The sequence below is a fragment of the Drosophila rhopaloa genome, unplaced genomic scaffold, assembly GCF_018152115.1.
Source record: "Drosophila rhopaloa isolate 14029-0021.01 unplaced genomic scaffold, ASM1815211v1 contig_2, whole genome shotgun sequence".
NCBI classification, from domain to species: Eukaryota; Metazoa; Arthropoda; class Insecta; order Diptera; family Drosophilidae; genus Drosophila; species Drosophila rhopaloa.
Window position 1 is genome coordinate 19,402,265 of NW_025335083.1, and position 27,170 is coordinate 19,429,434.

The window sequence follows — 27,170 nt, forward strand, 5'->3', positions numbered from 1 at the left end:
AAAAGATAAATTACAATAAAGTTAACATTTTACGCTAGCAGTTATTGTTCATAATATTTAACTTTTATTGACAGCAACATGTTTTTCCATAAAGGAATTATTTTTGCTTCCCAGTAATAACAAAGTTTAAAACTATGAAATAAGTTTGCGTTCAATAAAATATTGAACGAAAAATCCATCGTTGTTTCGACTAGAGCAGCTGAACCCAGATATAACTATCGAGGACGTAGTTTAAAACTCTGGCGGAAATGAATTAGTTTGTCGCCAGTTTATGACCCCCACATTCGACCCAAAGAAATGTCATAAAATCATATAAATTTCATTTCACAATTTCCGCATGCAATTTGGCGTGGCACAAATGCGGCCCACACAATGCGGCATTCCAGCCCCACAGTATACACCCACACACCCACTCGGAACCGGATTTTCATGTTACCTTGCACTGCTTGCATTGTTTTTTACACTTCTGTTTTTCTTTTTTTTTTTTTTTTTTCAGTGCCATGGCCGATGGCATCCTCACCGACAACCCGCATTTGGTGCTCCTGTTCTACATGGCCCAGTTGTTCCTACGTGAACTTGTGAAAAGTTATCGTCTCATACAAGTCGTGCCAATGGATATGTCCGGCTATTATGGTAAGTTTAATGCAACACCAACGCACGATTCCCTGCCAACTGGGACCATGTTTCAGCTGTCGCCATGCCGATTGCGGGTCATTTCAAAACTGCTGCTGCCAGCAAAAATCAAAGTCAGACAAGGACTTTGGCAAATGGAGTTGAGTTAGGTTTAAATAATTGGTTTAAAGACATTTCGGTTATAATTATCGTGCAGTTATTTGAACCTCTCCTAACTTTAGAGACCCTTTCTTTTCTTGAAATTTGATTTGCACAACTAAATAACCCAAATAAAAGTAGTTGCTTTAAAGAAACTATAATTTTTATGTATGTTTTAAAATAAATAAACTTTAAAGAAACTATAACTTTTCCGTAGGTATCAGGATAAATAAAAAAGCTATGTACCTGTATATAATATAGTTTTAGAGCGTGGAAATATTTCAACTTTAGAGATCTAACAGCACAAGTATTTCCCTGCATTCCGAGTAGGACTTAACGAGGATGGCGTTTCTTTGACATTGCCATTCAGGGCAGCATTCACTCACTCAGGAACAGACACTGGGTGCACGTTCAACAATTGTTTGGCATACTTGGTGCTGCAGTTGCGATTCTGTGTGTCCTGGTCCTGGCTGTGATTGCCATTCTTTTGCCAAGTTTAATGTGCACGTGCGAGCGCAAAAATATGCAGAGCCAAACTTCGAACTGATTTGTCGCCAGGCTGACCATGGAAAATGCCCGAGAATACAAATGCGAACGCAAATGTCAAATGCCAATTGCTGATCATAAATTTTTAAATTACAACCACTGCGCTGTTACTGGTTTCTCACTGTCAACACAACCGGAAAATTGGGGAATGGGTTGTAAATATTTGCAGAGTCTCTATCTCTGGGCCCTCGATGTTGGTGCAGTGAATTTACAACGCACCCGCGCTCAGCCATCGGAACAAACAAATATCTGCAGTGCCATGAAAACGCCATCAACGCAGAATAAGCAATAAAAAATTCAAAAATTGAAAACCCTTTTTTTGCTTGTTGCGTTTGTCTGTTATAATTGCAAACCAAAAAATACGCAAAATTGACAGGGCAGTGAGATAGTAGGTGATGCGATGGCAGCTTTATGTGGACCTTTAATTATTGCCATGCTGTCGAAAATTCATTGCCTACCAGGGCTTACACAAAAATTAGTTCTGAGAATAGCGCTATAAAATACCCTTTAGAGAAATAAATCATATAATTACCAAAGAAAGAAAATGTTACTTTAATAAACAAGTAATATTGATGAGGTTTTTATATAACTTGACTACTTTAAAAACAATATGCCCCCTAACTCAGCTGATACCCTGAATTAAAATAGCAAGCGATGAATGCTGGTCATGCATTCCCGCCAAACGATGAAATATGAATATTGCGCATACGCCGCATTGGACGATCGAATAGATTGCAATGCATTGATGCATGCAGCTCAGCAAGTTTTACTAAGTAATTAATTCGACCATGGCTGATGAAGATTGATGGACGATCGAATATTGATTGCAATCAATCAAAGGGAAATCGTATAAACAACTAAGACTAATGGTGAAACTCTTCGGATAGATTGTCCAATAATTGATACAACTTTTATCATATCTTTTTTTTTAAGTACACTTTTCAACTTTTGATCATTAAATTAGGCAAAGTTAAAGCCAAAAGTTGAATTCAGGCAAAACACAGACAGACTTCAAAGCGGGGCACAAATAAAACGCAAAAGCTAATGAAGCAGCCAAAGAACGGAAATAAATAAAACGTGGGGAATGCAAACGTCAAAAGAAAATGTTTGCATAAAAATGAATGAAACAAATAAAAGCGGCTTCCTGTGGCTGCGGCCAAGTCAAACAAAATGGTTTATTTTTGTGCCATGCGAAGGGAAAATGTTGTGCAAAGAGGAGCTTGACCCTGCTGCACCTTTTGGCTTAGTGGCAGCTTATCACTTGACTCTAATATATATCCTCTGGATTTTGGTTTTTTCTTTTCTATCTTTTACAGAGAACCGAGCCGGGCCCTCGAACCTGGGCAATGTCATCAGCCAGATATTATTGTGCAAACAGTTTACGCCCGACTTCAACGAGGAGGAATTGTGCAGCATAACCAAAGACTCCCAGGACATTGCCGTGCTCCTCTCCGAGATGCAGGAGTACATGCCGCAGCACGAGGCGTACTTGGGTGAGTGCTCCAAGTGCGCAGGCTCCCAGGCTCGTGCCCAAGTCCATGCCCCTTGTCCCTGCCCCATGACCGTGCTTCATGTCCATGCCACATGTCCATTGCTCCGGCGACTGCAATGCCATTGCCGTGCACTTTGGTATTTGGCCAAGGCCCGACGAGCAAACAAAATTGTATGGCACACCAAAAAGGGCAAAGCTGCGCACAAAAACTGGACAGGCTATTTAAGTCTATAGCTGCAGTGCATAGGCTTACCATAATTTTCCATAACAAATGTTACTTTTATATACAGTGGCTAGTTCTGAATAAACTTTACTTAAAAATTACACGCCAAAGAAAGCTAGAAACATTAATAAAGACCATATATGCTTTAGATTCTGATCAATAATTTAAGAATATTTTCTACAATATAATTTGGTTTTATGTTGAAGAAAATAATTTTATAAAACCAAGAGATTTGAAACAAAATGTTTATTTACTCTTTAAATTCTGTTACTAGCCAGATTTTGTATGTGACTTTCGAACTAGTTTTTGTTGAAAATCTATTGAAGTTTCTGTGGCAGTAATATTAAAGGTTGATACACTGTTTAAGGTATTATAATAATATACTACTATAATAATATTAAAAGTATTTAAACAAATTCTTGCCTATCCAAAATTAACAACCCAAACAAAAAATCCTTAATGCACTGTGAACAAATTTACTGCTGAGCTGTTTGCCTGTGACTGCAAGGGACATTTTCCAGGAAATTTTTTTCCCTGTGCATAGCTCATTCATACATTTGCTTTTCCCCCAAACTTATTAATTAATGAAGCCCAATGTTTACTCTTCCATGTGGTGTTTGCAGAACGCAACGCGGCACTGGACACAACTGGACCCTGGCAGGCGAAGCGGCGCCAGAACTACATCTGCAAGAACATGAGCCTGCTCTGCTGCGTCTCCAGGCCCAACTATCTCTGAGAGCAGGCCGATAGTGTGTAGTCCGAGCCGGGCTAGGTGGGACAATGGAATGGTCACCGCACGCACCCACTACTTATATCAATTACTAGCGCCTAAGCTGAGCCTGCAAACCCGACATAGAGGAAATTCTTGATCTTAAGCCGAGGAGCGAGGAGGAACACTCAATTAGCATTGTAACATAATCAAAGGTCAATGGCAGTGGCAGGAAGGCGATGTGCTTCTCCTCCCAGCGACATGTGTATAATCAAAGTTAATTATGCTGCATATACAATATTACCAATTACACAATACGGATATGGATATATACTATATATAGACACGTTTAACTAGTGGAATGGAGCCAGTTAAGACTTTTTAGGCCAATAAACTGTAGTCATTGTATAGACCCGAGCAAAACCACACACACACACACATTATCCGGAAATGGTATAACCCTTGAGTTAACATTAAGATTAAACAGAGGCTGGGCCGATGGACCGATGGATGCTGGGAGCAAATGGCAGTTTGTGGTAGTTCAAAACGATTGTAGCCTTCGTAATTAAGTTAAAAGCCTGGCCAGGCAAGTGCTAAACAGAAGCAATAACAAACATGTTACTCAAACAGAAGTATGTATATCTAACCAAATAGAAGTGTAATTGAAATGTCTCTAGGTTTCCGTTTGTTCATTTCACGGTTTTAAAGTGAACTCTGCACAGTACCTAAAACCAAAAAAAAAACAAATAATTGAACAACAAACGAGCAACGTGTGACCAATAAATAAATCTGTTTAAAAAACAAGGTTTTATAACAAATCAATATCCCATTCTCAAATGATAATAATAAATTCTGTGAATGTAGGAGGCAACAAAGAATTTCAATCAGCCAACCTTGTTAATATTTAAGCAACCAATAAATATTAGTTTCAGCATAAAGGATTAATTTCAAATATTAGTTAGATCTATCACAAACAGAGATTGTCTAACCAATTAAAGCGTAATAGGTTTTTTATTTAAATTGAAATAGATGAGACCAAAAATGTAACAATTAAATTATTAAAGATAGCATTTTTACTCCCTTAAAATTTTTGTTTGCCGATGAGGCTGAAAAATGCATGTAAAATAAAGCAATTGCTGGCAAATAAAATTATTGCACGGCCAAAATAAATAATTAGGAGCCTATTGTGTTTTCGGTTCTATTTAAATCGCATTAAAACTGCACAAACTGTATTTTTACAAATTATAATATGCTTTTAAATTATAATATGCTTTTAAACAACCGCAGCCCAGCAAATGAAGAACTCATAAGTTGGTTGCATTAAAAGCGAAAACAAATTTTCATTTAAATGCATTTTTCATTTGTTGAGTACATACTTTCGGTATGGGCCGCATATTTAATGGAAATTAATTGAAGGATATTTTTTATGGTGCCAATTGAACTGGCAGGAAGTGCGCAGAATTTGTTTAACATTGTAAATCAATTTGTTGTGCAAACAAGTAAGAGCTGATCAACTATGCATGGGCTCTCAACAATTGTTGAACCGCTGAAATGACAATGAAAATGTAAAAACTCTGTTAGAACGCCCGAAACACAATGGGTCAAGTAGCTGGCAAATATCTGTACATACTTGCAGCCCAATAGAATGTATTTATTATAAAACAGATTAAAGTTCATTATTATCGAAACGTAGTACAGATTATTTAATAATTTTTATTTACTTATTCGATTCTAGGCATAAATCAAACACCAAACAAATTTACACGTCTTTAGAGAAGATAGTTCTAAAATAGTATGTTTATAATATTAATAATTATTTACCTGTATATGAATGTATATTGCTTAGATCGTTTAAATAGGTATTCCATCAACAAGCCGTGATTGTTATATGATATTCATATAAGAATTATCTAAATGTATTTATTAAATGTTTGTTCATGTTGTTTGAAACTAAATGCCACTGAGAAGTAACTCAAAAACTCACACACTAGCAACAAGAAACTAAAAACCGAAACTAATTACCAAACTGGGTACCAATCAAATATGAATAAAGCTATTTTTAGAGAAACTAAAGCCAAGTCTTGAATTTATTTCATGTTCTCGGGGGCTTAAAGCTCTGAAAAAGGGCCAAGAGCGTTAAATTGCGGCCAAACGTGTAACTCAGAATTTATTACACTTCATAAAAGAGCGATTAATGTTTATAGATGTGATTTTATCACGAACACCCAAGCAACGATATATATGTAAAAGCACATAAAGATGGAAGATTGCTGCCGTTTGAATACTCGAAGGGTTGATACCTGAAAGGTTCCTTCTGAATTCTGTTTAAGAAATATTAAGATGTTTTATTTATTTTGTATTAAAACTAAATTTATATCTCATATTTTTAGCTGTACAACTAATATAAAAAAAGAGGAGAAATGAAAAGGTTATATATATCCCTAGGATTCAAATTATATTTAGTTTACTTTTTCTTGAACGTTATGCTTACACATCTTTGATTTATTTTAACCTTTGCCACATCAGGTTCGTATATACCCCTCCACATACCCTTTGACCTGGTGCATAAAATGGTTTAGCTTAAAGGACTCCAGGAGGTGCCGAACTACGTAACAAGGCATTGAGGACAAGCCAACGTGTTCGACAATAGATACGTCTTAATCAATCTTAACCTGATGCCAAGTGGCAAAGTGGCAGCATTCCAGGACCCCGTCGCCGTGTTTATTTTAAACGCACTGTTTGACAGGGAAAAGCCAAAGCTTATCCTTAGGCTAGCGCGACGAACTTGGCTTAAAAGTTGCAGGTAGGAAACGGGGCCCAATGCAAATTGCATGGTCACGTAGGTTTGGCGTCGAGCGCACAGAACTCTATGTAAATTAGTTGGGAAAGTTACGGCAGCGAATGCCTTTTGATGTGGCAAGGTCGGGTATCGGGGATCGGGGAGGGGGGATCGGGAATCGAGAGGCGGTGCTGCGAAACGAAAGGGGCTGAAGCCGTTTGCCAGTACGTGCCGTTTTGGCCAAAATGCTTCATTTACCGCACACACTTGGACACCTTGCTCGACATTGGCATTGGCTGTGGTTTCGGCCCGGCTTTCTGGCTCCTCCTGTCTCTGACTGCGGCTACTGCGGGCTTATTCCTCAGTCAGACGTGAGGTGTTAATAGATTTACGTGGTGCCTGTGCCTCATGGGCCTTCTGGTTGTACTCCTTGCCACGTTTGAGTGCGTACTCCATCAAGTGCAGTGAGAAAAAGTGGGGTAATTAGAAAGGCTTAAAGGCATAAAGGTGTGGGTAGAAATAATAGTAGCTTTTAGAAAATGAATTACCACCAACAAAGTATCAGTAATATTTCAGATATCTTTGATATATAGGTAGATTTATTCATTCAAATACACAAATCAATTGGGTACAAATTTCTTTACAAATGAAATAAATAATTTTTTAATATTCTGTGTTACTCTTAACTTAAATTGATCGTTCACTGTTATTGCGTTCACTAAAAATCTTATCATAGTTTTTAAAATATTTATTCGCTAGTACTCATTGCTGAGCTGTCCATATAAATTGTTATTTTGTTTTTAAAAGTATAGAGTAATACTTATTAAGTGAATATATTAACATTTTTTGTGAAAATGTATACATTTCTTATATAAATTTGCAGCTTAAATAACTTAATCTGGGATTATTTTTGTAACGCATTGTGTACCACTATATTTTCCTGCGTGTAAACTGCTAAATGACAATGGGGCACGCATGCCGTGGCTGTGGCAGCACTCGCGCGACTCATTATGCTCCGCAATGAAGCGAAAATAAAAAATAAAAAGTGAAAGAGCCCCAAAAAAAATTTGCAATTCAAAGTAAACAAAAAGCAAGCACAACAGCAGCAGAAGTTAAAACAACAGGAGAGGATGGCGTCAAAAGTTGGCTAAGCAGAACGGAAGTTGACATTATTTTTATTTTCTCCCGTTTGTTTTGTGTATGTGTGTGTGTTTTCTTTTGATGTGTATGTTTTTATTTTTTTTGTGTGTGTGTGGGGAGGGGAAGCCTCTGCTTTTGAATGGAGTTGAGTGGCCAGCAAACAAGTTGTCGGTGCCAGCGGAACCCAGCTCCCACTGTGTATTTATTCGTGTATGAGGGTCTGTGTGCGTCAAAGCCAAAATAAATGCCAACAGGGATAATTCTGGGGTAATCCGATTTAGTGCGTTGCCCGCTGCTGGTCCTCCGGCTGCGTGGCGCACCCAAAAAACCCTCTTGATTATGTCCCGCTGCCCCTGTCTCTGTCCCCACTCCACCGCGACTCTCTATCGTTGTCCCGGGCACTTACTAGCCAGCTGATGCTGGTTAGATGGCCAGCGATTCATACCGGACACAGTGGGGCAGGTCCAAGATATCTTGCTGAATCAACAAACTTTTGCAGTAAATTTCCCATAAAATTATAGAACCCTTTACTATGTTGTTACATTTTGTACTGTATTGACTGGAGTTCACTACAATTGATGTTTAAATTTTAAGTTTATATCAATATACGCTTGCTGCATTGAATGGTAAGCAGTTGGTCTTATTAACAATTTATTGATTCATTTAAACTAAACAATCATTTGAGCACTTTAACTGTAGCATTTTTTGAAACAATAAAATTGTATGTGTAAAAAGAACTTAAGGGAACTTTTAATAGTGTTACTATAATTTTTATTAAAATTATTTATTACTTAACAACGATTGTTAAGTTTTTTTCAGGTGGTCTAATAAAGTGAAATTTTTAAAATAAACTAGTTATTAGAATATATATATAGTTTCTGCTTTAGTGCTTACTCTAATCTCTTGGTGAAAGGGTCGAGATGTATTTTCCAGTAAAGTGTAGATCTACGATTTGTTCCACTGTTTGACACTCAATGTTTTTGTCCCATTTTTGTTTGAGAGTATATGCTCTGGGTGTGTTGGTTTTTGCAACGCAGTCCTGACTTTTTAATGTTGTTTGATGCGTTTCGTGGTCGGTGAATTTTGTTTGGAACCCACAAAGTTGTTTTGTGCCACCGCCGCCTTCCCCTTTTCATTACTTTTGTGCGCCCAAAAATTAAAAACATAATTTTCATGTTGCCGTGCGCATTGTTGCTGCCTTTTGCATAATTGAATAACGTAGTCGGGCGGAATGACAATATCGACTGGGGGTGAGTTGGTGGCTTTTGTGTCTGTGGCTGTGGTCCCCTGCCAACTGCGGTCTTTAAGACAAACGCCGAGGCTATTGTACAAATAAGCACGGCCAAAATCCGTCTCAGACGGCCGCAATTGCTCTTAGTGTTCCCAAATGAGAATGGAAATCGAGCGCTGACCTCGAGTTGTATTGTTTCATCGCTATCTTATCAAATGCTTCGTTTCGCAGGAGTGCGTCCTTAAAGTCTGCGGAATAGCCACAAATTTAAAAGCCTAATTTTTGGGGTAATGGCGGTTTAGAGCTTCCGTGGGTACTTAAACCGCACACGTGGCGTATGCGCAATAAAACTGCTTTAGCGATAGCTAATCATTGAAGTACATTGATTACGGAACGTCTTAAAGTCATTAATTAAAGACCACGTTTTTGGTTAGCAATCTCAAGTATTTCGATTTTATTTCGTTGTGCTCCCTGACTTCCTTTTTGCGGCATCCTTCTATCACAACAACTGGAAATCATTTTTGCAAAGCAAAAAACCACTTCGCATTGCTGGCACAAATGTTCTAGTTTCGTTTTGCTTTTTCGTTTAGAAATGCACAAAGGAATGCCGCAAAGTGGGTGAAGTGGGTAGCGCGATGCCCGTTAAAAATGCATTCGTGCTGCTTTTTGTGCGAACTGCATGCGATAAACTTTATAATTCAATTGTGGTTCTCCAAGTCGTATGTCGCGTCAAAGCCAAGGCATGGCTTGTAATTTTAAAACTGAATTAAAGCACTTGTAGCTTAACCGCAAAACCACCGACTTAAATCAGCCGGTTAGTGGTTCAGCTCAGTTTTTTGTGGTACTCGTTGGCTACCGCAAACATTCCACACCTCACAACTTGAATGCCGCCCGCAATCGTGACAACCTTCGAAGCGGCTTTTAAGCGTATTGAAGAGATTTTAGTTGATTTGCTTGTACGTTCAACAAATTAATTGATTGGCTAAATAAGAACTTACAAAGGTGGATTAATGGACTTAAATACGTATTGCAAGAAAGTTCTTAAAAAAAAATAATCCTAAACTAACACCGCTTACCAATTTTTTGGATAAGAATAAAAAAATGACAATAATTAATTTATTATTCCAATTTCCGTTAGGTTTAATTTATATCGTACATTTATAGCAGTTAGCTTTTGCCAGCTGAATATGGTTCATGTCCAAATTACAGTTTGCTTTATTTTTCCTTTAGATGTCGCTCAAGAACGTATGGACAAAAAAATGTATGTAAAATGTATTTGGGAAATAATAGCTTCCAAAAATAACCGATAGTGGGCGCTCAAACATTGGAGCCAATTCAAATAAAACGAATATTTAGCGGTTAATTCATTGCATAAATTAATCAAACGAATTTTCAACTGAACTCAATTTCAAAAATATTAAATATTAAATTAAATAAACTTAAGGTGTGTACTAATCTTTTGGTTTTAAGATATTATGTTTTCGGGACCATAGATGTAGTGCAACTGGTTGGAATCGGCTTGCTGATGGCAAACGGGGCAGGCTTCAGCGTTTGAAAGGACTTCGCGGATGCAGCATTCGCCGAAGAGATGTCCGCAGTACAAAGAGATTCGTCGATGGTCGCTATCCGCCTGCCAGGGCTCTAGGCAGATGCAGCAGCTGTTCTCGTCCTTGATCTGCTCCAGCTTATTCTCCAGCTCAAACACTTTCTTGGCCAGCGCACTGATCTCCGCCTTCTGGAGTTCCGCGATGCACTGATTGGACTCATCCTCCTCCTCTAGCTTTTGACGCAATGCCTCATTCGTGGCCACCTCCTTCTGCAGCAGCTGCAGCAGCTCATCCCTTTCGGCGGCGAATGCTTGGTAATGGAAGGTGGTCGACTCGATTATTCCCGTGTAGATATCTCGTTTGGACTCCATCTTTCTTGTCTTTTTTTCTCGTCTTAAAAGAATTGTTCAACAGCAAGAGAGTAAAAATGCAATAATCTTATATGATTTAGTGAGAAATTTTTGATTGAAAACCCTCAGCTATCTAAGTTTTTTGAGATATTGAGAAAGCTTGGCGTATACAATCAATAATTCCTTTTGATCTTAATAGGTTTTCATCATATATTTCGGTTATACTTTAGACTTCTTAAATATTTTATTGATGTGAAGCCATAAGGAATAGGGTAATTCCTAAAACTTTCAAAAGGCTAACAATATAATTATAAATAATTTTTATGACCATTTTGCTTTATATTAACTGTTAAAAGAAAACAAAAAATGACAAATTATTTGGCCTAAAAGAACAATTAGAACAATACAATAATTAATTTAAAAAAATGATAAGAGCTGAAAATCGAAAACCTAAAATTCTGTTAAGCAAAACTTTTTTGGCCCTTCGACTGGCGCATTCGCAAATCATTTTTCGATTGAAGTTGGCAACTCACACGTCTGTCCACTCAATACCACACATATTTGCATGGTTCTCCATGAACAAGCCGTACATCCTGCGGCCATATGCGCAAATACACCTAAGTTCAAACACCTGCTAAAGTTCAAAACATCAACGGCAACGGGAACCGCAACAAGCAAACAAATGAGGGTCAAACTGCGAAAAAGGAAAACATCCTGGCCCGCCGGGCCCAACACAGGCACAGGCTAACTCGCCACTCGCACAATTCCATGCGGCACATTAACCCACAGCTTGGACTCCTCCCCTGTTTTTCTAATGCCTACTCCTCATCTCCATCCCCTTTCAATTAAGGGCAGTTGAAAAGAGGAGGGACAGGATGAACTTTGGGCATTCAACACGTCATTTTCCATTTGCAATGAGACAGCATGGTCGGAGAAAAGGGGATAGAGGTATTATTAAAATTATATATTAATAAAGTACTTTTAGGATTCTATGACTTAGTTTGTAACATAAAACTATTCATTATATATTTATTTTAAATATTAAATATTATTTTGTTTACAATACATTGAAATATTCTTTAATTAGATTCCAATCAAGATCAAACTATTTGTGTTTAAGGCATATGCTCCTGTTTGTTTTTAAATTTTTTTTTACTGTTCGTAAATTTTTGTAATTTTTATTACTTACACTAAAGTTAGTTTCATAAAATCACACTACTTTAGAGTCTCAAAATAGTATTAAATACAATTTACTTTCAACAAAGCCAGTGCAACACTCTTGAAATTTGTATTCCAACTTGACTAGTTCTTATAATTTGAATTTCCCCTTAAGCACGCCCCTGGGCGTTACGTTTTTTATGAGTTGGCTAACAGGAAGACCAGGAAGTTGCTCGTAATTCCGTTTCCGCTTGATTTACAAATATTTGCATGGCAAAACATTTTCAACAATTTTGCGGGAAAGCGGTAAAGCGAACAAAATGAAAAATACAAATACAAAAATAGAACAAAAAATCTTTACCGAAAATCGGAAGGAAAGGCAAAACTAGCAAAGTTGTTGAAATGTTTCTGACAAACTATTTTTGTGGCAAGTTGAACTTGCTCGGCATGAGATGAAGCTGATGAGTCTGACCATTGGTTTGTTAGTGTCGAACTAATATTGAAAAAATGAAAGAGAATCGAAAAATTGGAATGAGCCATAGCCTTATTGATTAGGGCAACAAGTAATAAAACATTTTATTTGAACTGCAAAAGGTCTAATTTCGATTCCTCCTTTATGTACACTATTTTAAACAGTTTCCTTTGTATTATGATTACCCTTTTTGAGATACAACGCGCAAAAGGGTAATACAAACAACAATTTACAAAATGTTTGGAATATAGACCCTAGAAAATATTTTTCCCTAAATTATGTTTTTGCTTTTAATGGACTTAAATTTGTCCATACATTTTTATCAAACTATTTTTAAGTTAAGAAAATGGAAGTGTTTTTTTTATAATTTTAAAGCAGCCACTATATTATATATATTTTTATGTTTGCATACTATTCTAATGGGCATTAATTTATTGACCGAAGTCCCCTTTCTTTGAACTAATTTGTCTATGGATTGTGTCTCAAGTTGATTTCTTTCATTGTTGCCATTTGCTTAGTTTACTTTATAGTTTGTTTCCACTTTCTGTTTGCTTATTTGCTTGCCACTTTTCTCCCCCATTCCAGAAACAGGGTCCTTTCCTGCTATTTGTTTGCCTTGCTGGCGGTAGTAGTTTTTATGAGCCGTCTTTATGTGTTGGCTGCTTGTACAGTCCTTCAGTTGACGGTGGGAAAAGTTCATAGCAAGTTTTGCAATTTGCATGTCAGTCTGGCAAAATACTTTCGAGGACCATTAATAATCAGCTGCCTGTTGCTGTAGCTGTTGCTCCACCTGCGCGGATCCTTCGCATTCGTATCTTTGACGGGGGAAAATGCATTTGCAGCATTAATCAGGGGCAAATTCGTTTGGTGGCAAGCAATCTTGTGCAAATTTACGCTAACATTGGCGCCTTACAGATCCAAAAATCGGAGACTCCCCATAGTGGCGGAAATCTGGCTCCAGATGCTTCAGTTTCCAGCAAACACAAATCTCCCTAAAGTAATTTAATGGCAACTGCGCAAAGTGCACTCTGCTATTTTTCAAATCGCCAAAGCCAGACGACGGGATTCGCTGACTTCTGGCTTGAAGTTGAAATTGAAATTGAATTGCGATTGATATTGATTGGCTGCGTGCTTGAGCGACAACTGGGCTAAATCCTGTGCAGCCAAGCAGGGATTTCCCCATCGCCAGCAAACGTCTAGTAACTTTCGCTTATTGTTGTTTCACCCACTCGCCCAAAAAGACATATAGCCAGATCCTCACCCGACTTCGGGATTTCGCTTCCATTCGAGTGCGGGCTGGCTCGAAATCGAATTTGGGAGTCCCTCAGCTCAAAGCTGAAGTCCCTTGTGCCAGGATATTCGACTATAAGTTGTGTATTGTTTAGTCAAGTGCAGCTGCTCGTGCATCTTGTTTATGTGCTGTGTAAATAGAACTCGGATGGAGCTATGAGTGGGCAACATAAATGGAAACTCAGCGCACAAATTTCTGCAATTTAATACAGGCCAATTTAAGTTTGTGAAATTAACTTAGAACGTTTTTGCACTTTTTCCTGAAACTAGCTAAACTAGCAATGGCACACTGATTCAAACTAGTAAATTTGATTTATCCATGAGTTCTTTAGTTTTTTTTCATTTCAAATTATAAATGAATTTAATCGATTTTGGTTTACCAGACATCACCATAATTTCAGGACAAGTTGTATAAAATGAAATAAAATATTTAAAGGTTTTTATAACTATAAAGTATCTATCATGATCATTATTTAATAATGTTTATATAAAACTGACTTAGTTTATATCGAATTTCTTTCCAAATTTCTGGTCCTTTTAAATGTTAATCCGAATCAGTTTCCTTTCTGGAAAAATTGTGAATATTACCATAAATTTAGTTATTTTGTACTTGTAGTACTAAGAGGTACTCACTGTCTACTGACTGACTTATAAATTTGTTCTAATTAAAGCGAACAAATCGGAGCCAGCGCACTGTGGCCAAATGCGGAAGCAATCAAACAAACGCAGTAACCAGGATTGCATTAGGATGCATACAAAAGCACTCCAGGACACCGGGGACCACAAAAGGTGCCCGTGCAAACAGGTGCAGATGGAGGTGCAGGTGCAGGAGCAGCACTTTCTGCCACAAAGAGTAGAACTGAGTGCTGGGGATGGGAATGGGGATGAAGATGGGGGAGGAGAATCCGAAGAGTCGAGCGACAATGGGAGTTCCTGCCAGGACAACGAAGGAAACAGGAAATCCTGACGACACTAAAAATATTTTCTACCAAATTTACAATATGAAGTGGCTGGCTTGAGCTGCTGCCAAAGGTGCTTGCTTATGTTTGTAATATAGTTTAGTGTGTGTGTTGCCACAGCATTCGCATAAACCTAGAAACAGCCTCACAAACTGTGTGTATGGTACATATACAAAATGTTTCACTTCATTGCGTTGACAGAAACAAACGTGGCACAGATGGAGCTGCTCCTGCTCCTGCTCCTCTGAATCCTTTTTGCCACCCATGGAACTCCATCTGTTGCTGAGTGCATTTCGAACATAATTTTCAATTTTCATGCATGTTTTGCCATTTGCTCGAGAAGTGCGAAATTGTTTCTCTATGACAGTTTTTGATTTGCTTAATGGTCGCTTGGTGATTCAGCACTGGGCAAATGTACATTTTATTTAAATCCCTGTAGTTGAAAAACACTCTGCATTCAGTGGAATTTAAGTATAAATAGAGTGCATTTTTTTCTCTTTTTTAAAGAGATTTTAATCTGTTGCAACCTGCTCACAGCAAGTACAAGCAAAACCTTTTACCAATTAACGTTATTTCTAAATTTAAAGTTTATTTAAAATTTAAAGAAAGTAAGTGTAAAGGCTTTAATGGCTGATAATGCCTAAAGCAAATGATGTCATAAAAATAGTTTTTCTTTTAATTTTAAATAAATGCTGACTATTGCTAGAATATATGGGTTAAATATAGGTAGAAGCCTAATTTAAATATAATTTTCAACTGTTTTGTTGAGTCAATTTTGAATAGATTTAAGGGCTATTTATTTTAATTGCCTAATACTTTTACATATAATTTGGCCACCCTTTTGTTCAACATGGTTGCCTTAAATGGTTTTATTAAATAAACCTTGTTAACGTTTAATTGGCTTTTACTGACAACACATGCTGTTGTTTCAATGTTGTTAAAATCATTTGGCTAAACGATTTAAATTGCTGCTCCGCGTGTTCCTGTGAGTTTGGACCAAATCATTTGATATGCGCTTTGAGACAAAGGCTAAAAATCGCTTAAAATGTGCGCAGAAGCACACAAAAACAGCGAAACCGAAACGCCATGTTAAAGTTACAGCCAAAAAGCGGGCCAACAATGGGGGAATTGTAATGGTTTCGCTTTGGGCCCCTTTCCTGCTCCTAGTTATAGTCCTACTTTGGGCGGACTTCGTTCCGCAGGCAGCATAATTAATTGCGGTAATTAGTGTGTTGGCAACAAACAGCAAACGGCAAACACACGAAAACATTCAACAACAGCAGAAGTGAAACAAACCAGCAGAAAATGCGGGAGTCGAAGGGCATTACAGATGCATTTACTTTATACAAGATTTGTGGGCCCCGACTCTGGCATATTAGTTAGTTTGTGGAGCAACTTTTATTTACGACTCCGAACTGGGAGGTGCGGTGTATCCATATAACTCGACTCTCTACTCTCGACTCTCGACTGGCGACTGTTGAAAGGCCGCCGCCGGCACTAATTTAGTTGCCCGCCTTCGCATTTCTGTGGCATCATTAGAAAGCGGAAAATGATTTTTACTGCTAAGCAAACGGCAGGGACAAACAAATCTCGGTGGCTAATAAGCTGGAGTACAAGGAGCTGAGCGGGAAAGGATACAAACCCTGGGGGATGTTGCTCCAGCTTGCCAGACTCTTTGCTGTTCGCTTTAATTGGTCACTTGGCGCGCACAGAAGAACAATTTAATTTTCGCCATTTTCTTATTATCTCGATTTTACACTCGCCATTTACACTCGTCTGTGGCAAGACTTCTTCGTTCTACTCAGCTTTATGTAATTAAGCGCTGCATAAAGGGGGCCATAGGGCGTGGCAGCCGTCTGTTGTGTGTTATTACCACCGCAGTCATTAAATCTTTTGTGTGTAATTAAAAAATTACAATTTAATGCTTTGCGCTCATTTATTGACACGGCGTGCGGTTGCTGCAAAGCATCCGCATCCGCATTCGTATTCGCATCCACATCCGCATCCTCATCCGCCCCGTGGCCAAGCAACTTGAACGAGCGGAAAATCGCGGAAAACCAAGTGGAGAAAATGTGGAACATTCTGGGGGGTATAATGAACCACTGATGGAATTCCTAATGACGCAAGGCAGCCCGATTACAAACGTGTTAAGTGTGTATTTATGGCTAGGTAAATGTTGTTAAATCTTTGTATTGCCATCGGCAGTCCAGCGTTAGTTAATTACAGATTACTTGATAATGGAAAATAATTAAGCATGCGTGCAAAATTTATATGGACTTGGACATAATGTGAGTGAGTGAATGTTTTAAAATACTAGTTTCTGGGACGGTTCTATGCAGTTTATTTGTATAAAAACTATCCACATTTAACATTCCAAATCGTATTAAGCTTGTCATCAAATTTTGGGAGATGTTGATTCCAAATTTGTATGCTTTTTCTTTTATAACTTAGTCTAAACTATAGATTCCATGTTGATTTATAAAACAAAATTTTTTTGGCAAAAAATCTACCAGAATGACAGTTTTGAGCTATGAATGCCAATCGATTGGAAATTTTATAACTAATTTAACGAGGTACGAACTTTTAACATTTGACAATTATTTTTCCAGGGTTTTGATCAAAAAACCGAAATAAAAGTTGATTTTCTGGATTTGCGAAAAATCGACTAAAATGAAATGTCTTATAATTTTTTTTGTGTTTGGAATTTTCCAAAATAACTTATCTTGAAATTCAAATTATAAATCGGCATAAAAGCTATATTAATCATTAAATTACTTACTCACATTTCCTTCTTTGCGCTGAAAACAAAAAAAATGAATTCAATTGAAGGCCTGGCCCCATGGTGTGTTGCGAAACATGTTGAGTGCCCAACTTTCGATAAGCCAAATGAAACGGAGCAGATATATGTGCAAAAAGAGGAAAACTGTGCGCTGACATGGAAATTGCATTGCCGAATGGACTCCGCTCCCCGCTCTTCACCCCCGCGCACATCGAGTTGGGATGCAGATGGGTCCGAAAGGCTTTCGCCGGCGGATGGGGAAAATAAACTGGGGCCAAGCGTTGATTTGGTCTAAAAGCTCGTGCGAAACTGACCCACTTGGGCGTTGGGTTGGCGGTTGGAGGCCTAAAATGGCCGAATGCTGTTCTTTCCACCGTATCTTTTTTTTTTTGGGTTCAGCTGTCATGGCTCAAACTGTTTACTTAAAGTGTTGGTGGCTTTATAAGCTAAGCTTTGAACTTACGCCATGCCAAACAATTTGGTGAACGGAAAATCGTAGCCTCTTTCGAAATTAAAAAGCGGGCAGATTGTTTTGAACCGCGCATATTTGCACACTAAATAGCGCCCACGTACATTCCTCATTGTGATGCGAATGGCAAAGGCCAAATGTCAATGGTTGTGCCGTTCTGCTGATGAGGGGCATCCATTTCTGTGCGTACACAGAAAAATATTTAACGCGCGGTCGGACAATAAAAGTCACTACGCACAATATGGCGTCCGTTGCCGCAGTCGCAGCGCATATCCGTATCCGCATTCGCATCCGACATTTGGCATTCAACTGATTTATGCGGCTGTCAACGCACTACCCCTATTTCGTGCCCCAAACCCCCCCCGAGTTCTACCCTTTGAACGCACATGTGGGCCTTTATTTGAGCCCCAGTTGACGTGGCTGATTGACAAGCCGGGCTCTTGGCCCAAAATGAACAGTTTGACATGAGGTCCGCGGGCTGTGAAAAACGAAGTGCAGCTTACGGGCAAAGGTAGGTGCAACAAATCAGATATTGCCTAGGCTTTGTGGAGGGATAAGGGTGACAATATTTTCAATGAATTTGTTTGCATTTGGGTAACAGCACTGTTTTATAATTTATAACTTATTTTAACTGTCAAAAACAATTTAAACTGGCGATACCTACCTATTACTCCACTTTAAATAATATTATCAAACAAACATACATAGGTGTATATTGTAATTTACTAAAAAATATTTAAAATTTTATTAAAAAGGGCTTTCCTAAGTCCTCAGCAATGATACCTTATACAATTTTTAATAAATTTTTTTTATGAACTTTAGGTGGTAGTCTTCGGCAGTTATAAAAGGTAAAAGGGCATGACCGCTGTTTTTTAAATTTCTGGATGGGGCAATCTACGCTTGACAGCGAGGTCGTATCCAGTTGGCTAAATGGATACTTGTCTTCATCATCGGTTAAAATATATTGTTTATCGATGCGGGCGATTTTCTTGATAGTCCGTTTAATACTGGCCTTCGATTTGTTTTTAAACCCCGGCTTGTAAAAGGCTGATCGTGATTGTATCCTATAAATTTTTGAGTGCTTGCTGGATTTTTTTTCGCTATTTGTTGTAGGGGCTTGTGGCACAGAGTACACATACTTTAGTTGCTTGAGAGGAAGACCCAGAACCCTGGCCACATAGGGCCTGCCCACCATACAACTCCCACGAGTCATGGAATCACTACCACCGCTCTGGCGATCCGCGTGATGGAATTCAAAGGTGATGCCCAGAGGGCAGTTCTTTGGCTTAATGGTATTCCGCACATCGATCACACTGAAAGTGAGTATGTCCTGGAACAGACCCAGCTGGATGGCCTCCTCGATGCCGGCATCAGTGACCAGGAAACATCCCAGGGAACTTCCCGAACTCAGTTCCCTCAGGTTCACGTGGTAGACATTGTCTGCTCGTAGAAATACGGACATCACGATATCCGTAATGCATCGATCGCCAATTAATTCCATCACCTGGAAGTGGAAACTATTAAGCAAGGGCAATTGCTGTCCCCGACAAAACTGACAAGTGCTCGAGGTCTTCTTTTCCAGCTTGTTTTCCCGCTTGTTTTCCCGCTTGTTTTCCAGCTTGTTTTCCAGCTTGTTTTCCAGCTTTTTCTCCAACTTCCTTTCCAGCTTCCTTTCCAGTTTTCGCTCGACACGCTTTTGTTTCATCGATTGGACATTGGTATTGAGGCTATTCACCTGGTGACGAATATCAGTCAACTGCTTGGTTATATCACATATACTGGGGCAATTGGTACACGGCGGTGGTTTCGTCGAACAATGCGGTTCCTCTGGTAACTGTGTATTATGTGGCTTAAATAAATGCAGCTTATCCGATTTAGAATTTGGTGAAACATCATGAGAATTATGACACTGATCTGCGAACTCTGATTTGGAGTGATCCTGGGCACCGTGTTTTGAATTTCGTGAGGATTTTTGGGACGCAGCTTGATGAGTTACTTTAGGATGTTTTGTTTTAGAAGGCAACTTATTGGAATGCATGATTCCTTCACCCGAGGGAACCACAATTACAGGTCTCGTGCAACAATGGCAAGTTATTCGTTTTTTACGGGGATGTTTCTCATCACAGCAAACGGTCGTCGAAGTGGGTTCGTCTGATTCCGAACATGGGTAGTCCCGAAAGGATGGATCACAATCCGGAATGTCCCTGGCCACGGGCTCTTGGAAACACACGCAGCTTCTCTGCTGGTTCTCATGTGCATCATGGCATGGGGACTTAGTGGGTTCCGGCTTTAAATTGCACCTCTTGTCCACATTTTTTTGTGATGTTTTATTGTACTGACAGGGAGATTCCACTGGTTTATCATTCGAGGGGCACTCCGGTTTTCCCCACGGCTTAGCGGCATCGCAGGGGAGTTCATTGTGCTGGTCATGGCACTTTTTTAGTTGTTCCTGAGCCTTATCTGAGTCCTTACAATCCTTATAGGACCCTCCAGCTGCAATACGTATGATGGGTGTCTGCAAATTTCGAGGGATTCTCTGATGGGATCTCCTGTGTATGGCGTTTTGCACCCGGATCAGGGTTTTTATGTACCGCATATAGATTCGGTCGGAGTCTGTGGATAAATACTATTTATATATTATCTGGAACAAATAAAAAACATTTTACGTACCCAATTCTGAATTACATTTGTAGTTTCTCTGCAGCATCTGCTCTTCTAAATTAACATTGGCATTGCGCGGTTGGTTTGAGTTCTGTCTATAAAAATAAACTGTTTTACCCATTTTTCGACATTTTAGTGTTTTGTGCTTAATGTTTTTGTATAAAAAGTTTATCGAGTCTATTTAAATAATGCAAGCAAAACAAGCTAAGCCAACTGAAATCCATTTACAAACTTTTTAACTTACCGTTTTATATATTTATATAAAATGAAATGTATATAAAGCTTTTTAGTGTCTTGGTATACATAATAACTTTTATTTTGGCTTACACACATTTGGCAAACGAAAAACCACAAAATATTTAATCTTTGGCTAGGTCATTTGTATTAAATATTATTTCACTTTGGTTTGAAATATTTTTTTCATTGGGTATCAACTAGTTTTGTATAATATATATTTTTAGAATTTTTGTATAGTTCAAAGGTATTTAGCCTTCACAATGTATTGTGGTAAAAAGGTTATGCTTAGTTTTACATAAAAATGTTATCGTTTGTTTTTAGCCCTGAAAATGTACACGTGAAAATGTTCGTTTTGGCTTTTGACTATTAAGAAAGGTAAAATGTCTTATAAAATTTAAAATGCTGTCGTTAAGCTCTTTTATAATTTTATTTATTTTTTATGCGTTTGATGGTTTACTCGAGATTTTAAAGATGTTAGATAGATTACTTGAACATTTTTTGTTTATAGGTATATGTAATGAAGGAAGGCCTATGTTTGGATACAGATTCACTCTTGTAGAGTGAAGACTGATTCGTTTTGGCAAATTTTTGATTACATCTTAAAGATTTGGCAACAAAATCTCTATTAAGATACAAGGCTTAAGATCAGCAGAAAAAACTTTCAATTCGCAATAAATTATTAGCTAAAAAACCTGTCGTGACTTAATTTAAAATTTTCACAGAGAGGAAACTTGAGCAAAGCTTTAGATTTGCATAATTTTGGGGAGCCAAGGCCAGCCAACCGTTGATTTTCTTTAACCGCTATGAGGATTTGTTTAAATATATAAATATTCCTATAAGTTGTCCATAAACATCTCTCAAATTGAAGCATTAAAAGCTAAAAAGAAACTCTTACTAAACTTAACCGTAACACTGTTTTAGGGTATATCAACGCACTGAACTTAAGAGTTAACCGAAATACCTAGACCGAGCAAATCAGACAGAAAAGTGTCCCCGTGGACACGCCTTAAAGCTATACAAAGCACATGGGGTTAAGGGCCTGGTTCCTGGTTCCTGGTTCCGCTAGGTGCATCACCCGTCATCCTTCATCCTTCATCCGCCTGCAGATTCAGATTCATCCAAGTCTTGGCCGCAACAGGCCCATTAGTGTCATCAGTCCCAAAATGAGGGAAGTGGACTCGAGAGCCCCAGAAGAGGATCGCGGTTCCAGGGACAGCGTCTTGTACTTCTCCACCTTGGTGAAGTCACTGAAGCCGGCCAAGTTGCGGGATGCGGCTCTCACCAGGTAGACAGTGGCCGGCTCTAGGTTTGTCAAAAGGAACGTTGCCCCTGAAATATAATTTAAGCCATTCGATTACATTTATTAGAAAGTGTTTTTGCCAATAAGCTATACATTTTTAGTGCTATTTGTTAGATATAGTCAACAAATTATAACAAATAATACTTCATTTTAGATTTAGTAAATATCATACAAAATATATGATTATGGAAATATCATAGATTTATCTTGTTAAAAAATATTTTAGTCCTAAAATTGACATTATTTTAAATGTGTCAAGGCTGACATCAATAAGCTTATGTATTTATATAAAAATATTTATATTTTTAAATTGATTTGTTTTATATATTTTCTTCTTAAAATATTATTGTTAATAATTTTTGAAATTTTAAATTTCCCTAAGGAATAATCTTTTAACATCATTGGCTAGCTAAGCTCACCCTCTTCGAATCGAAAGTCCTTCCGTTTGGCATTGGTCCACTTGCCGGCTTCCGACTTGAACTCCATCTCGGTCATGTACTCGATGCGGAACCCGTTGACATCCATGGGCCTGCGCTCCTGACCCCGCGGCGCACTCAAAACGACGTCGAAGGTGTTGGAATTGAAGCCGCGCAGCTTAAAGTTGGCCGGAGCAGGTGGCTTGTCGCCCTGCTCCAATCGCGTGGTCCTCTCGATGGTGCCCAGATGATTCGCAGCCCGACACCGGTAGTTGTCGAAGGCGCTGGCGTTCAGCACGTGGATGGTCAAGAGGGACCAGTAGCTGTCCGACTCGATGGTGTAGAGCTTGTTGTTGCTGTGCAGCTTGTTGTGTTTGCGGTGCCACGTGAAGTTGGCCGGCGGTTCCGCCAGAGATTCACACACGAGGGTCGCAGTGCCGTTGATATAGGCATACTGCATGCTCACAAACGGTGACTTCGACCAAATGGGCTTGTCTGTGGAAAAGGCCAGGCATCGATAATAATCATTAATTATTTTAATAACAATTACAGAACATTGTATGTAATTTTGTATTCATCAATTTTAGGAACATCTCATTATTAACTCTATTATTCTATCGTAAATTGGTTCCATTTCAAAATTTGGACTATCATCATAAACAATTTTTATTTGACTCTTTTTTTTTTGATTCTACAGGGACTTTTATACTATTCTGTTTTATTTGTTATACACTTTGTGCAAGAGTAAATAAGTTGTGGACATGAATAAAAAGAGTTTCTTTGTTATGTTTATAAAAACAATCCCAGCAGTTCTTTAAATATAAAAGCTTATTTAATAAAAATTATAAAAATCATAAAGTAGGCATTAAAATTATTGCTATTTAATTTTGCAAGTCAATCAAAGAATATTTAAGAACAAAATTAATCTGCAATTTGTGGCTACCGTAAAGCTGAACAAACTGACGGCTCAAAGCGCGGCGTTCAAAGGTATGCCATGGAAATGGAAAAACCATGTACGCTAACCATAAATCAGCCCTGGCCAAGTTAAGCCATTAACTGCATGTGCGCCACGCCCATTGGCCACACATCAGAAACACCGGCCCACATCGGGATTCATCAAAAGCGGCTCGCATGCCGCGAATGTAATACCAACGTTTTCCGTGCTCAAAAACTATTTACCGCTCAGTGCGTCGCATACTAAGCGCCAGCTCAAAATTTAGAACACCCAAGCATCGGAAAAAAAAAAAACAAAACGGTACTCAAGTAATTTCGACAGGTGACCCTATATTGCACACTGGAACTTTGGTTCGGAAAAAATGGATGACAAATTCTGAACAAATATGCAAAGGAATATAATGCAAATTATATAATAAATATATTGTCAAACAAATTAAAAAGTAAAATAGCCTAATCCCAGAATTTTAAATACCAAATTTAATTTACAAACAAATATTTTACAATTTGTAATATTCCTATTGAAATATTTTTTTATAGTTTTGGTTCATTAGTAAGATAATATATAGATCCATTAAAAAGCCTATTTATGAAAATATACGCCAAAAGCGTATAATCCCCTCTATATAAAATGGTTGGGGGGAAAACCGTTAATGAAGGATTACAAGACTACACTAACAGGTGAAATTGTCTATAAAAAAACAGTTAAATAAAATTTAAAACTTTAAGTGCAAGTCTTAGAAATTCAGTATTATAACCAGAGTTTTCATTTTGTAAAAACACTCCTCCAAATATAGAGTAATTCTGTCCCAGTGTGCATCTGTTTTTTTTTCGTTTTTGGTAGTCATAAATCACACTCACGTTCGATTTTCATCAAAACTGTGCGCTCCTGCATATCGGAAGCAATCGAGTTGACTTGGTATGCCCGGCACGCGTACTCGCCGGTGTCATTCTGTGTTACCTTGTTGATGAGCAAACCATCGGCCAGGATGCGGAACTTGGAGTCATCAGCGGCTGCACATGGAATGGAGTGAAAAAGGGCAGGTATTCAGTAGGGTTCGGTATTTGCTTGGGGCACTGGGGCAGGGGTATGCAAATGCAAAATGCTCATTACCGCCGGTGCTGATGGGCTGTCCGTTGAAGTGCCAGGTGACATTCGGCTGGGGCTCGCCCTTCACTTCGCACAGGATGGTGGCCTTGTCGCCCTCCTTAACGGTCATCACGGTGGCATTTTCCGTGAATGTAATTTTCTCTGCAGGGCGCGGGGCAAGAAAACAATGCAATATTAATGACTGACCTACGACCTCCGGCGAATCCAACACTTACGGTACACAATCAAATCGAGGGATTTACTATGCAGACCTTCATCGGGAGCTTCGCAGGTCCAATTGCCCTTGTCGGCCAGTGCGATGTGGGCGAAAACGATTTTCAATTGTTCTGTGCAGAGAAAATAAACAAGCGAACGCGATGGAGAGTAAAAAGAAATGAAAAATGGGAAATTGAGTAAGGAATACATAGAAAAAGGTTAAACGGGGTTCGCAAAAACAAAGCGATGAACATAAAGCACCACAGCACTTTAAGAAAAGGGACGACTATTTGATACCCCATTTAAAAAAAAGCTATCCCTATATTTCTTTTAATAAATTTAAATTTAAAAAAGACTACATATTAAACTTTATATGTTTAAAGAAAATTCCCTTATCTAGACTTTAAAGTAATAAAGGCGAATCATTAATATTTCTTAAATTAAATATAAAAATATTTTTTTGTAGCTATTAATTTTGTCTAAATTGTTTTTGCAATTTAATATTTATTTTTACCCCATATTTACCCCAATTACTAAAGCCTTGCCCAATATATTTCAATGATTTGCCCCACTGGGTATTTAGCAAGAAAGAATGTGAGAATTGCAATTAATTGCGTTTGTTGTGCTAGTGGCCTTGTATACATTTGCCCCCCGTGACCCCTGACCTCCTGCCCACGCTTTTCCAATCCCCCGCAGTGTTTCGCTCTGTTTTATCTAGCTCATCCCATCCCATTGGATCAGATCCTTACCTGGCGATGTTTGCTCAATGTGAATGCGTCCTTTGTGCTCGCGTATAATTTCGCCTCTCGGCGATTTCCAATGCAGTTTCACATCCTTATTGGGGCTGCGGCACTGGACGATGAGCGATTCGTTTGTGTATCGCACCACGCTGTGCTCCGCCGGACTGAGCGAAAGACTCTCATGGTGATTGCCCCAGACGACAGCTGAAATGGCAAACAGATGGGAAAGGACACCGTGTGATGGCTGGTTAATTGCAGTCACTGTTTCAAATGTAAACTGAAAAGTTAAGGCCAAGTTTTTGCGATATTTGCATATTAAAGACAGCTGCTCGTTGCATTTTATTTACTTAACAACTATTGTATCTTCGCTTCACATTGCCTTACGCTTATGTCAAAGCACTTAAGGACTTTAAAAAAGTCAAAGTTGAGAAATTAACTTTCAGAAAACTTATTTAAACTCATTCCATAAAATTCAAAGTTACTTAAAAAAGTTTGAAAATGTTAAATGCGCATTATGAAAGTTCTTTCACATGCATTTTCCATTAAAAATAATCGCTTGTTCATGTCAATACAGTATTAAATTCCCATTTTTACATAAAAGATAAATTTAAAAAAGAATATTTATTTAACATACATGATACTTAACCACTAATTGCAAAATTATGTTTGCACCATTTAACACATAAAATATAATCAAAATTTTTCAAAGAATGAAAACCATAACTCTTTGAGAGTTTTTATTTATTTGGCATAAATCATTTGGCAGGCAATTTATGTGGGCAATTTTTTATTTGCCAACATACAGCAAACTGCACTCAACGGAGCGAAATCGTTGCCGCAGCTCAGACTTTCACTTCTTGTTTGCGCCTTGGCAAAATGTTCATTGAAATTTATCACAAGAAATGGCAATTTCATTTCGCCAATTCATGTCAATCTGAGCCAGAGGCAGAGGAGAAAACTTGAGGCAGGATGAGGCTGGCAGGTCCAAACTTCAGCCAGAGCCGGATGCCTTCGCAGCCCTTTGGGTATTCGGGGCAATGTGTAGATGCAAAAATTTCTTGCATACTTTTTAATAAAGTTTGTTGCAAGCCCAAAGTGGCAAAGATGGAATAAAAACAAAAACTACGAAACACGAAGGGGGTGTGGGTGTGGGTGCTGGTGTGGGCCACATGATTGCGTCGTTCATTTCGTTGGCAAAAACTTTTGCGTTGCCTTTTTCTGCTTGTATAAATTTTATTGGCAGCAGTGCGGACATATTGAAATTATACAGCTACATAATGAAATACTCGCATATACATTGGGGTGGCACAAAAAGGAGCCATGTACAAGGAACCGCAGCCAGGAACAAGGAGCAAGCCAAGCGTCATTTTAGTGGAACATTATTAACAATGCATCTGGAGCAAAGATGTTCGCAATTAGGTTTCGCCTCTGAAAACTTTGCTAGTATTAATTAGCATGGTTCAACTTTGAATTGCAATGATTTAAAATGTGGGCAAATACATTATAGCTTGGGTATTTTAATTGGTGGCTTGTAATTGAAAGTAAAGAACGTGAAGTAAGTTCTTGAATTTTACTGGAAATTGACAGGGATTTTTTAAAGATTTCTCTTTATTTGGGTTTTCTTGAATTAAACGTATTTCG

At 38.4% G+C, this 27,170-nt stretch overlaps 4 protein-coding genes across 6 annotated transcripts in view; 1 reads left to right on the forward strand and 3 right to left on the reverse strand.

The window, feature by feature from the left end:
- The window catches only part of LOC108047461, a 34,120-nt gene extending 28,374 nt beyond the window's left edge, over positions 1-5,746 (forward strand). For all 3 annotated transcript variants that reach the window (XM_044459677.1, XM_044459676.1, XM_044459678.1), the window contains 3 exons: positions 497-633; positions 2,634-2,810; positions 3,656-5,746. In XM_044459677.1, the coding sequence (XP_044315612.1) occupies positions 497-633; positions 2,634-2,810; positions 3,656-3,768 (427 nt within the window). In that variant the 3' untranslated portion in view covers positions 3,769-5,746. The remainder of the gene's footprint in view (positions 1-496; positions 634-2,633; positions 2,811-3,655) is intronic.
- Positions 5,747-10,356: 4,610 nt separating this feature from the next.
- LOC108043250 (E3 ubiquitin-protein ligase RNF4-like) lies at positions 10,357-10,809 on the reverse strand. The gene has a single exon (XM_017121862.2). It carries the CDS (start codon positions 10,807-10,809, stop codon positions 10,357-10,359), a length of 453 nt encoding a protein of 150 aa, XP_016977351.1.
- A 7,811-nt stretch (positions 10,810-18,620) lies between these two features.
- Positions 18,621-20,786, reverse strand: LOC108043710. Its single transcript, XM_017122519.2, has 2 exons — positions 20,586-20,786; positions 18,621-20,528 (listed from the first exon to the last, which is right to left on the reverse strand). Exons 1-2 carry the CDS (start codon positions 20,695-20,697, stop codon positions 18,700-18,702), a joined length of 1,941 nt encoding a protein of 646 aa, XP_016978008.2. The 5' UTR covers positions 20,698-20,786; the 3' UTR covers positions 18,621-18,699.
- A 70-nt stretch (positions 20,787-20,856) lies between these two features.
- The window catches only part of LOC108043712 (neural cell adhesion molecule 2), a 71,205-nt gene continuing 64,891 nt past the window's right edge, over positions 20,857-27,170 (reverse strand). The window contains exons 2-7 of the mRNA XM_044460037.1: positions 25,539-25,733; positions 24,810-24,920; positions 24,598-24,735; positions 24,345-24,497; positions 22,533-23,024; positions 20,857-22,142 (exon numbers count right to left, since the gene is read on the reverse strand). Of these exons, the coding sequence (XP_044315972.1) occupies positions 21,928-22,142; positions 22,533-23,024; positions 24,345-24,497; positions 24,598-24,735; positions 24,810-24,920; positions 25,539-25,733 (1,304 nt within the window). The 3' untranslated portion in view covers positions 20,857-21,927. The remainder of the gene's footprint in view (positions 22,143-22,532; positions 23,025-24,344; positions 24,498-24,597; positions 24,736-24,809; positions 24,921-25,538; positions 25,734-27,170) is intronic.

Excerpts from the sequence above, each read along its gene's own strand:
- LOC108043250 (XM_017121862.2), bottom strand. The coding sequence starts at position 10,809 with ATGGAGTCCAAACGAGATATCTACACGGGAATAATCGAGTCGACCACC.
- LOC108043710 (XM_017122519.2), bottom strand. The coding sequence starts at position 20,697 with ATGGGTAAAACAGTTTATTTTTATAGACAGAACTCAAACCAACCGCGC. Across the intron at positions 20,529-20,585 it reads CAAATGTAATTCAGAATTGG|ACTCCGACCGAATCTATATG; the intron begins GTACGTAAAATG and ends ATTTATCCACAG.